This window comes from Rhipicephalus microplus, chromosome 9 (genome assembly GCF_043290135.1).
Source record: "Rhipicephalus microplus isolate Deutch F79 chromosome 9, USDA_Rmic, whole genome shotgun sequence".
Taxonomy (NCBI): Eukaryota; Metazoa; Arthropoda; class Arachnida; order Ixodida; family Ixodidae; genus Rhipicephalus; species Rhipicephalus microplus.
Window position 1 is genome coordinate 5462898 of NC_134708.1, and position 12968 is coordinate 5475865.

The window sequence follows — 12968 nt, forward strand, 5'->3', positions numbered from 1 at the left end:
CTGCTTCCGAGAGAAAAGGACGGCCTTCACGCGTGTCTCGTGCCGCTTGGCAGTCCAATCGCTTCTTTTACAGCTGCGCTGACTCACCGCAGTTATGTTTTTTAGGAGATGTGTGCCGGAACGGTGGCATAAAAAAGTTTTATTTACCGTCTTCTTTTAAGACACTGGTGGAATGGTTCCTCTTCCATCAGAAGGGAGACGAAAACTGAAACAGTGAACGCTCATCGTATACCAAAAACAAAAAAAAAAAACGGCAAAAGGGCAAGGCATGCAGGGAAGGGGCCCTACAATCCCCTAACATTACCGGTTATTTGTTGAGCTAACTGCTGTGCTCAATTCTGGAGAAGTGTTGGCGAGTAGAGGGATACACACATCCTTTTATGATGAACTTCATGACACGCCATGACGATATTAGACGCCGACAGGTGATTCGCCCCTAAATAACCCAAGGTGATTCGCCCCTAAATTAAAGCGTGCGTATGCAGACACAAGATGAGGGACACAAACAGTAAGCACAGCCTGCGCCGCAGATCTAGAATTTTTTTTCCCCCTCAGCTGGATCCCAACAAATTATCTTTCAAGCATCTACTTCAAAGACAAGCTCAGCTGTGTGAAAACGGGCACTTGAACGCACATCGGCTTTTCTTGCTCGTTGCCTTTTGGTTTCGGGCGTTCCAGCACGCTGTGGTGTTTTCCTAGTGGCTTTCAGAAACTACGCCCAAATGTGTGGCTGCGCGGGACCAGCATGTCCACTGATCACGCACTATCTCCCCTGTCGTACAAAACAATTTAGTATTCTGGTTATTCCTCAAGAGGGGCCCAAACTGTGTCCATATTCCTAGTTTTGAAATAGGAACACAATACAACACGCCACTTTGTTTTTAAGAAATGTTTTCTGTGCCTAACTTATGAAGATAGAATTAGTGTCTTCGGGAACTAATCAAACGTGGTCGCTGCAGAAAATCGGTGGGCAAAATTTCTGGAGCCTGCTCAGACTCACCCGTGAAATGTCTTTTGAGATTAGGGTTCAATCGGACACAGACGCACCAAACTTTTCCCGAGCCGGGCTCACTCGAATTCATTATTCATGAATATTTTCTTCGAGCGAACTAACTTGGACTCATTAAAACATTACTCGCCCTGACTCACGGCTTGATCTGAGTCTGTAAGCCTTGTATAATTAGCTTTTTCTACCATAGTGTCAATGTTGTTCAACACCAGTATCTCACGCAATCGGTGCAATTCTTGGTGCCTTTTGGTATTGTGCATTAGAATATCAGTTACAAAAAACTAAGGACTTTTTTTCTTGAAAGAGTTGACAATTAACATAAGATACATTTACCAAGAGCTTTTATGGAAGATGAAATATATATTGAAATGGTGCATGAACGACACTAGCTTGGCATGCGTGTGCATAGACGCGCGTCAGCATAAACGTGAATCCAGGTAAGGCTGATAGTATTTCATAAGATGAGTAATAGGACACCAGACGCACTATACTAGTCACTGTTGATTGTTGGCCCCTGCATAGTCTCTCTACTGCATATTTATTCAATACACTGAGTGCTGGCGCCCCCGGAATGCTTCCAGTGTACAGTAAAGAATTGGCAAAGAACTGGCAATTTCAAGGCTCATTTTTTCTGTGTTAGACACAATAATCATGAGAAGAGATAATGCCAAGGGATGTATACAGGGATGCTATTGCCGCTAGCAGGGACAAAACTGCGACCTTCGACTAAAGCATCCGATGCTGTACCAACTGAGCTACACAGCGGCAGTCTTTCTCCCATCCACTTTATAGGATATATATGTGCATTATATTTGCAGTATATATCTGCATTGTATTTTCATTGTGCAGCGACATTAGAGTAATGGGTTGAGGTGAAAAGAACTGCGCAGTTTTGAGACCCTTCAGGAATAAAAGCCTCGGAATCAATCGGCATATTCAAAAAAGATATGAAGACTTTCCTCTCATCCATCTCATTATCTGGATAGCTTTGGTGACTTGCATTACTCCCGCTCCCTTTCATGCTTTCTCACAACCTAACGTTAACAAAGCATCAGATCATCATCCTAAATTGCTGATATCAGATGTCACTGTTTAGTTTTTTTTCTCGTAGCTTATTTTTACTATCTTTCACCATGTTAATTATCTGAAAACTACTTAGGAGAGTTGAATTATCTCTATTTTTTTATGTTGTCTCATTTCAGTTTTTGTTGCTGCTTTCTGCTAATGTTTTTTTTAAGTAGAACTCTTTTTTGTTTTTACCTGCGATGTATTTCATTAAATGTTTTCTGTACCACTGTTTGCTGCATCAATGATTTTTTTCTATATTCCTACTGTGGGAGGTCCCGATTCAGTCTCTGACTGATGGGACCTCTTTCTGTATACACAAATTTCTGTGATTGATTGGATGACGAAATAAAAATAAAACCATGAAAAAAAACCCCATCAAACCATCAAAACCCGGGAATGCACATTAAACTATCAAAATAGAAAGTGCTGCGCGTACCCTGAAAGATACGCAATAATTTTGTGCACGAATGAATCGACGCGCGCAGTAGATAACCTAAGATTTAGTTCCTGCCTTTCCTCCTCCTTTTTCCCTTCTTTCTTATACTCTCGATTGATTGATTGGTATGTGAGGTTAAACGTCCCAAAACCAGCATATGATTATGAGAGACGCTGCAGTGGAGGGCTTTGGGAATTCCCACCACCTGGGATTCTTTAACGTGCACCCAAATCTGAGCACACGGGCCTACAACATTTCCGCCTCCATCGGAAATGCAGCCGCCGCAGCCGGGATTCGATCCCGCGACCTGCAGGTCAGCAGCCGAGTACGTTAGCCACTAGACCACCACGGCGGGGCATGGTGTCTATAGCGCGTGAATAAAAATTAAGTTTTAGCTAAAACGAATAGACACACACTTGAACTGGTGAAAATGGTGAAAATAAACTGAAACTGAAACTTGGTCATGCAAATTTTGAACAAATGTTTTATGGCTAACTACACATTATTTCTTCTTATATTGCTGTGTAATTTCTTTTTCGTCCCCATAGGTAATCATAAAGACATAACATCCTGCTCCGGAGCGCAGTTTTCAATGAAGCAATCCGCGATGATTAATGACTTGAGATTTCGAGCGATACGAAGAGCACCTTCGAAGTTTACGCACGTCTTTTTTTTTTCCATCTCTGCGGGAGTGTTTCTGGAACAAGAAACATCATTTTATACGTAATATATGTGACACTATGATGAATGGCAGACGTGGCCTGGCTCATACCCCATGTTTATTCTATTCTCACTTCTTCCTCATCTACTTCTCCTAACCATCGCTATCACCAGCCTCGCCCACCAGAACCCATTCGTTAACCGGACTGCTGCACTTTCCCCTGAAGTCTTTGAAAGTTTACGGAACTCCCTTGGAGCATAGAACCAGTTGTGAATTTCTGACATTTGTAACTTTTTAACCTCTACTTGTTAACTTTTTCTTGTTCGTAATCCATGCATTCTTTCGGGGGGAGGGGGAATCGTGTGACGTATGAAGCGATGGTTAGGAGAAGTAGATAAGGAAGAAGAAGTCAGAGATTGGAATAAACATGGCGTATGAGCCAGGCCACGTCTGCCATTCATCATAGCGTCACACATATATTATAAAACTCGAAAATGAAGAAAGTGAACCGCAGTGCAAGTTTCTTATTGAACGCTGTAAACAGCTAGGAACACAAACAAGTATAACGAGAACAGCTGCTATGATTGTAACGCTCTTCTAGCGGTTCATGCACCACTTGTGTACATTGTTATCCCTGTCACTGTTTCGCCACTTCGGACAAAACTTGCAAGCTTCAACAAACATTTGAGCTTTTTTTGCTGGCTTCCGATTCACCAACCCGCGTGTGTGAAATCATAAAAAAAAAAAAAAAGCTGCTAGTTCTGAGTGCGGAGCACTTTACGGGTCCGGGCTGTCGTGTTCAGTCGTCGTCGTTTGGTGTAGCGGAATGCGCGTGTGACCAAGCGCGCACTCGCGCCAAGGAGAAAGAAGTCTTCTTCGTCTTGTTCTTCGAGAGCCTCAATGATTATCATTTATCAAGGGCAGCAAAACAGCGACTACGGTGTGTGACGTACGCAGGCTTAAACCACGTATAAAAATAGCAATAATAGAACAAGAAGCAAGCTCGAAATAGAGAGAGAAAGGCGAAAATAGGAAGAAAAATAGAAACAACAAGAAAAAAAAGACCAAAGCAGGAAAAATAAATAAATAAATAGAAATACAAAGAAAGACAGAAAGGCAGAAAACAAGCGCGAAAGGAGCGTAAGATAAAAAAAGAAACGAAGAGGAACAATTAAGCAGCTGCCCAGCTCCGCACTTCCCTCAGCCTTAAGACCCATATAGCGCGAAGCTGTCCAACTTTCTTTTTTTCAGCATCCGCACGAGATGTCTCTTATTTCGCCTTCGTTTGCCGTTACTGGCTCTTCAGCTCCCTGCTTTCATTTCCGCTCGCTTAATGCACTTCTGATTTTCGTTTCACTTGCCATGATAGCCTATATCTAAGGAACTCTTGTTAGACGGGTTCATTTAGAATTCATCGTCACGACATGCCAGGAAAGTGAGGGAAAATGGCACAGCAAGACACTCCTCATTGCGTGCTTCGGAGTGTTGAGTGAAAATACCGGGAAGTACCACTTCAATGAGCGTCAGTTAAGCGAACTGTTCAGCTGCACGAACATTTCTTTAGATTCATTCGCCGAAGTGCCAACGCGTGTCAGTTTAACGAAACTAGTTCAGAGCAAATGTAAGCTCTACGTACACGTTCTACGACATCATACAATGCATCTCACATAATATTGACGAGACAATGTATTAAAGACTGGGTACAGACAGCGCTTTGCGTTTCGAGGGCTATGTCACCCGTGACCGTAGGACGGCAAACTCACCCATGAGTTGACTCATTCAGATTCACTCAGATAGGGCCGTGCGTCTGAGCAAGTCCGTTTGAATAATAGGTTGGTGAGCATAAGTCCTTGTGAACAGGTTTGAAAAAGAGTCTAGTGAGCCAGAGTCTTAGTAAGCCTGGTTGAGAAGAATTTCGGTTAGTCCGAGTGAGCCCGCAAAGCAAACCATAAACCTTGAACCTTCCTATCGTCCTTGAGTCAGTCGATGTATCATTTTTTTTTGCCGACATATGCCTTTGCCTCACGTTTACACATGCGCCACTCAACCAAAAAGATCATCATCATCATCATCATCATTTATATTACATAAAGGTGGGGTCGAACAAGGATACACAAAAGCAATTACAGACGAAGAACATACAAGAACATAAAGTAGGATACAATTCAAGAATTGGAATTACAGGGCAATAATAATAACGGAACTCCTTATACAACTAATAGCATGATTCAAAGTGGCAAAAAATGAGACAATGCCAACTGGCTACACACAGAAATTACGATGGTGCGGTTGTAAAATGAGTTTCGAGTATGGTAAATGAGTTTCGAGTAATACTTCAAGAGTATTACGCTCGTTTGCTATTGCATTTGGAAGCCGATTCCAATCCTCAATTCTTAACGAGAGAAAAGATTTGTTAAAAGCGTTGGTTGAACCTTTTAAATTTTGGGCACTCAAAGAATTGAAGAGACGGCGCGAAGTTCGAATTGGTGGGAGAAGCAGGGAGCCATGTAAGTAAGAATATTTGAAATACAGTTTGTGAAATAAACAAAGGCGTGCTATTTTTCGTCTAACATCCAGAGAGGTGAGAGACAGTGATGATTTCATAGTAGTAACACTTTGCGAAAATTGCATTGGGAGATTATAAAACAAGCCACACGATTTTGAATGGCTTTAATGGCGTCTACTAAATAAGATTGGTGTGGATTCCAAATTGGAGAAGCATGCTCGAGTTTACTACGGGCGTAGGCTTCGTAGGCGAGTTTACGAACTGAGGCTGGTAAGCAGAACAAGAATCTTCTGATGAAACCTAATGTTTTGGATGCATCGACAGTAAGCTGTGCGATATGGTCAGTCCATGTTAGTTTGCTGTTGATGAGAACACCCTGGTATCGGTACGATTCTGCTAGAGCGAGATGGTTAGACTGCAGGGAATAAGTAAAATTTAGGTTTGAACGCTTACGGGAAACTTGCATAGATTTATACTTAAAAATATTAGGCTGCATAATTCATAAAGAACACCAAATTTCAATTACATATAAATCATTTCGTAGGGCAAGTTGATCAGAGCCATCACATAAACGGCGGTAAACGACACAATCGTCGGCAAAGAGACGTATCGGAGATGTAACACTTGAGGGAGGGTCATTCATAAAAAATGGCAGCATACCCACGGAGTGAATGATGGAGAGTGGGGCGAAGCATCCGTCCGTCCATTCGCTCTTGCTTCCGTCCGTCCATGCGTGCGCCTGTGTGGCCGCCCGTGCGTCCATCCGCCCGTCCGTGCGTGCGTCTGCTCGTGCGTCCGCACGTCCATCTGTGCGTCCATCCCTGCTTTCGTCCATGCATCCGCTCCTGCGTCTGTCCATGCGTCCATCGGTCGGTGAACCCGTCCGTGCGTCCGTCCATGCATCTGTCTGTGTGTCCGTTTGTGCACCTATTACACACTCCAAGTACCACCATCTCGGATCTTTTCATCATATAATCCTCATATAGAAGCACCGCCATCCAGCGGACATTCCAAGGACTGAACGAGAGGAGGCACACGCACACTTTCTTACGGCTTGCGCTTCGTGTCTACTTACCACCTTTAACCACCTCGAGTTCACGGTATATATACTAGTTCACTGTATTCATGGCACAGCGGCCCAACGCTCGCTAAACCTTTCTAAAACCAAGGAGGTTACGCCCAGCGAGTATAATGTAGCAACCTTTTCTTGTCAGATAGTGCTCAATGTACATGCCAATGGCTGCTAAGGGGGAATGAGAGACAGAAGAATTCGGCTTTTAGTTGACGTGCACGCTGCGAATTTTTTATTGTTCAACAATGCACAAAAGAAATCTCCCACTGGCACCACCTTGGAGGTCAAAATGTAAGGCTGGTTAAACACTACGACTCTTACTACTACTGCGAGGGACGAACGGGTGCTGCTTTAAGGAGCTTCGCCCCTAAAACTAGAAAGGGGAGAGGGCCAGGTTTGGAACCTTGAGGTACGCCAGATATTATATTTGTAGTCAAGGAACAGTGACCTCCGATGACTGCATTGGGATTGATTAGTGAGGAAGGCTTGTATTCATGACAGTATGAGTGGGTCTAGATTAAGGGAGGGAAGTTTAAGCATAAGTCTAAGTGAACATCCTAATGCAAAAAGAAGTGCAAGAATTAAGTAACCCGTGTACAGAAACCACCAGGATGATAGATGGATGGATGCGCAACTTTATTTGAGGTCATGAGGTGCAAGACTCAACGTGCAGCGGGCCGTTCCCACATTGGGACAGTCAGGCCAAGCCTGACTAAGATGATGCACTTGCATGCAAACAAAACAGGGAGGGTCCCCAAGTATTTCCAGGTATTTTATTACTATATACTGTTCTGTCTCTTTTTAAAATTTGCGATGTTTATTTTCTCGGTCATAATTTGCTGATTGCGAGTCTTTGTACAAAATACTGTTTCTTCATTTGCAGTTAGAGATGTGTATAACATGTTTTCTGTGTACCAGAATGTATTTCGGAAGAAAACCCTCCGTCAGGCTATATAGCCTTTCGCTTTTGCCTCATTTTTTCTGCTATATGTACAAAAACATTGGTAGATCCCACGTTCAGTGGGAATTGATGATATGGGAAGCACGTATGAGGAAGGTTGAATTGTCACATTAAAACCAGCACAACGTTGCACGGCGAACGTAAATTATGCCGTAGATTACTTGCATGTTAGGATTATGTTTGCGTCTGGCATTTGTGCTCGGTCGTCCAATCACGTCACTCAATACCAAATTAGAATAGGAGAAGTTAGCAAAACGGCCGCGAGCGCGCTATGAGCATGACATGTAGTCATGTATTATATGACACGCATGCCGCGATTATGTTTGCACCAGTCACATACCTTATCATTCATTCACGTCACGTAATACTAAAATCGGTGTACGTGAAACCAGCGAAACGACCACGAGCGCCTCATGAACGTAAAATGCAGTCATGTTCTTACATGATACGCATGTCATGATTTCGACGGGAGGGCCTGTGACTTATGTTTATCATGCAGTCATGCTCTCACTTATGTTCGTCATACCAGGTTTGCGATATATCACGTGAAGAAACCACCGCAGGAGCAGCGAGACCCCGACATGTAAATAATAACATTCATGACATGTCATCATTTTTCATGTTATGAGTAGTCACTTATCCTCGTCGTACAATCATGTGATGCCCGTACCAATTTTGGTACAGATCGCATTATTCAAACGACTTTGCTCGGCTACTCCTTAGGCCTATGCCACTGAGTTGAGAGATCTTGTATAATGCCTTGCCTTGAACCTAAAATTATAAGATGTCATTTCTAAAGGTGTTCGTGCACTACTAAACCGCAGACAAACTCGAAGAGTGTCGATTTGTATGAACTGGTCGTTAGGGAAGCACCACCTTCGAGGATTCCTCGAACAGTGCCATGATTAAATGCACAACAAACATATACTTAAAAAAAGAACAGTGTTTAGCCCAAGTAATTCAGCCGTTTGCTTTGAATACCTAGAAAGCGCCGGGCAAATCTCTCAAGTTGAGGCCGACAACCACTGCTTGGTTTAGGCCCTATTAGTAATGAGTTAACGACTGCGCCATTTAATTGGGTGGGTTAAAGGTCTGAAAATTGGGCCCGCCGGTTGCCTACTACACGCAAAGACTCCCAATCTCACTGCATACAAGGCACGAAAATTATCGGTGAAATTAGAGAGGTGTTCACTTTCCACGCAATGCCGAAAGAAGCACGCACTAACGAGAAAACTATGCGCTGTAAATCTGCCGGGGGTAGGCACGGCCCTTGCTGCGAGTATTGTACGCACCGTTTAATGAGCAGGTATTTTAGGAAGCCCTAGTAGAGGCCAGGGAACGGAAGCTCGCAATTATACGTAGCCACCGCATGTACAATCTACCGCGGTTCCAGGTAATCACTCATATCTTTCGATGCTACGCTGAGTTATGGGAGGAAACTTTTCTAAGATATAATAATATATATTCTCACACAGTGCGCATAAATTTATTTCAGACGAAACTTTTGTTCGCAGTCTTTTATACAGCGCTTATCAGTGGACAAGAACCACCTTCTTGGACCGACAGCAAGCATATCCCCAACCAGTGGCTTATCGAGATTTTTTATATTTCTTAATTTGGGGAGGGGGGGGGAGAAGGGCAATACCATATTTTATGTACATTCATGCGTGTGTTTGCCTGTGTGCCTGAATATACACACATGCGACATCGAAAAACTTGAAGGGGGGGGGGGGGAAGGGGCTTTAAGATGCACTTCCAATCCCCACTCGCCGCCACGCCAGTGCACAAGACAGTCCTTGTTCAGGTAACAACTTGACCAACATTGCATACTGAAACTGGCAAAAATACGTCTTCTTCTGTATTACCTTTTCTGTTACTGCTCCCAGAAAGTAATTCCTATATTAGGTCTTATGTTTAACCAAGAAACGCGAGGCTTGCATTTCCACGTACACTATACTCGAACAAAGATAACCCGAGGAAGACGCAGTGTACGTTTATAGGCCGTTGTTTTTCTGGAAAGCTTCCGCCAGTTGCAACGCTCACAATTTTCGTGCAGGCGTCGCACTTCTTTGGTGCTGCCAATGGCACGGCACCACCTGTGGGGCCGCTTCTACGGCGCACGCGTCGGCGTCGGAGCGCGCCACGAGATCCCGTGACGCGGCCGGAACGGGCAGTTCCGGCTCGTGCCAGAATGGGGAGGTGTCGGAGTGCGTCAGCAAGCTGGACCTGCTGTCTCAAAACCAGAGCCTCGCCTTCGCTACTACCGAGGCCGAGCTGAAACGCATCTGCTCGTAAGCACTGCAACTAAGACCGCTAAGGAACGCCAAAGTGAACCAACGAAGCAGTGCAGATTTATAATTTGCACTTGTTCAATTGTTGTACAGTTACACAAATATTAAAATTATACATAATTGCATAATTATAATATAACGTTGACCATGTGGCTGCTTGGGCTGGTTGGTACTGCAGTGTTGACACTGACACCACTGGTGAATTTTCGGTTTTCACGTGGCTTCCAAGGCTTTGCCTCAACATATTCCGCAACTGTCGCATTTAACCGATGTGACCTACTGCGGTGTTCTACAGTGGTTGTGGTACTCGACGGCTGACCCACAGGTCGCGGAATTGAATCCCGGCTGCGGCGGCTGCATTTCCGATAGAGGCAGAAATGCTTGAAACCAGTGGGCTTAGTTTTAGTTGCACTGTAAAGAACACCAGGTGGGCTAAGTTTCCGGAGCACTCCACTACGGCGTCTCCAATAATGATGACGTGGCTTCGAGATTATTATACTCTAACTACTCTAATGACGTTAATTTATCCGTGATTCATTCGTAATTTATGCGTTCTTTAGAGGAGAAAAGCATGGCCAGAGTTATTTTTTCAAATTTCATGCTGGAATCTTAGTGGCGTGGCGTCACAGATTTCAAGGTACATTTGCCCGATTTTTAGCGACATTTGATTAACGAAGTTTCTGGGAACTATTGTTAAGTCTGCGCCTTCTCTGCCCTTCCCCACCCCCTTTCTCTGAGCTCAATATACTGCATTTTCACGGATCAGGGCTTGTGTAGGCCTTAATAAACACCGTCAATATCTATGATGTCATGGTGATTGGTGCGAGAATATCAAGGGGGCGCCGCCATACGCACTTTTAACGCGATAGCGTTAGAAAGCTCGTGTCGCGGAAATTCCGCCAGTGGCGTTGGCTCCGTTGGTTGTGAGGGGAAAATCGTCCATGAGCGAGAAAGCTCGTTACAGAGATCGCCGCGGGAGGCTACTAGTCTACGCGTGCGCGCGCGATCACACTGACAAAGCCGCGCATTCGAAGAAAAAAAAAGAAAGAAGTGCTCAAGGTCATGAAGTGCGGGGGACGTACTTTCTTTGCCCTGCCACCCCTCTCTGCTTAGCTTCCAGCGCTTTCGTTGGGACCAGAGAAGAGAGAATGCAATTACAACATGCGACAAACCTTTGTAACTCCACTCGCGCTGGATGGTTTTTTAAAATTTTGGGGGGCGTTGAAACCGTGAGGCAATAAGCTCTTCTAGTGAATTCATTCTATGATTACTTGAACAAAGTGTTTCAGGGTCCTTTAAATGCATTTTGTTCGACAGGTGTTACGACGAAAACGAGCCCATTCGGCAATATTTGTAAGCGCATTTGGGAGGTCTCAAACTACGTCGAAAAAGGCCTGGATAGTGCAGCCATCACCGCGAAAAATACAAAGGAGCTTTCAAACAGCTCTAAAAATATACAGCTATGTCCATCTAGTGGAAAACATATCATGCCTTTCAAAAGGCGTTGATCAAGCAAACAGCAAATGCTAGATAATGTGCTGCCATCTGTGAGGCATTGTGAGACTCTTTATGGCCTCTGAGATGGCGAGCGCGTAGCGTGAACTTTAGAGGCCATGAGACTCTTGGTTTAGATCAAAAACCTGTATGTACTTTTCGCACGCACGCGCTGGTACAATGTACTGTGTGCGTGTATGTAACAAAACATATTATTAAGTATGCACTTAGCGGTTGAAGGGTGCCCTACGGGCAAGATTTCGCTATCGCGTTCAACTCTTACCTCCTTATTCAAGAACATCCATTCACGCAACGCTTCACCTTGACATGAGAAAATTGATTGCAGTGCCGTCTCTAGGCAGAGCAAGTCGCCCAATATCAGGGATAATCTGCAGCGATTCTCGAGAAACGCAGCGTCATGTTTAGACGAGCGGCGGTGCTGTGCTCAGCTCGTTCTAGTGAAGGATGAGATTCGAGTCGAGGAGCGTTAGTGAATATGGGGTTTAAAGGCGAAGCTTAAGGGTCCCCCAATTTTTAATTCTTGCATGCGGTTTTTTGCTAATGTATTTGCTCGCGCAAGAGTGGTGGTTTTATATAAAGAAAAAAATGTATTAATACGAGAATAATATTTTCAGGTACTTCCTAAGGGGCCCCGACACATATTTTCTACCACCATATGTAGGAATGGAGTGTGTTGAGTGGTGAATACCGACACGAAAGCAAAAATATCGATGAAAATTCAGTTACGAAAAGTGAAGTTTTTCATCTTTAAAGCTTAAGGATTGTTGTGGTGGTGGTAGTGGTTAGAAGAAGAAAAATGCACCTAATTTCTGCAGCCTGGTAGGGCGCACGGCGCAGTGCCTAAGAATCGTGACCAGTATGCATTACTATTGTGTAATGCTCGTTTTCGTTTGAATTTTGCGCTACTGGTGTGTTCAGACTGAACTGGCTAATATGTCTTTTTTGTTTATGGTTAACGCCCAGGCTGATCATGTAATCCCCAGTTTGGCATAATGTGACCAAAGTATTTCACACTATGTATCCGCCTGTACAACGGCACTAAATGTAAAAAAAGTGGGACTCGGGCCCTTTCTGAGGTCATTGTAGCCTTTCTGTTGCTTCTCGTTCTTTTCCTTCAGGCACCCCAGCAGCGACACGTTTTCGTTCGCATTTTGCTGTGCCACTGACGTCACTGGTTGCTTCTCAGCGTAGAATTTCCTATAAATGCACTACAGGGAATTCTGACGCGTTTGTTTATGAGAGGTGCAGCACCTGAAGCTTCGGACAGCATTCGAATAATGGGTAGTACATGATTTGTCTAAACTCTGTTCTTTCAACTCCGTTTCGTTCCGTGCAGTTTGGAGCCACATTGCTGCAAGACGAAGTACAGCAAGTGCTAAGCAGCTTCCCTTCAGCATTTGAGGTTCACCAATTCCAATCGGCTCAAAAAGCTCAACAGGGTTGCCTCTA

General features: G+C 44.2%; 2 protein-coding genes across 2 annotated transcripts in view; one reads left to right on the forward strand and one right to left on the reverse strand.

Moving 5' to 3' along the window:
- The window catches only part of LOC119164824 (lysosomal alpha-mannosidase), a 158073-nt gene that overhangs the window by 117419 nt on the left and 27686 nt on the right, over positions 1-12968 (reverse strand). The window lies entirely within an intron of this gene.
- Positions 1-12968, forward strand: part of LOC119163375 (uncharacterized) — a 38897-nt gene that overhangs the window by 15422 nt on the left and 10507 nt on the right. The window contains exon 2 of the mRNA XM_037415357.2: positions 9770-10004. Within this exon, the coding sequence (XP_037271254.2) occupies positions 9770-10004 (235 nt within the window). The remainder of the gene's footprint in view (positions 1-9769; positions 10005-12968) is intronic.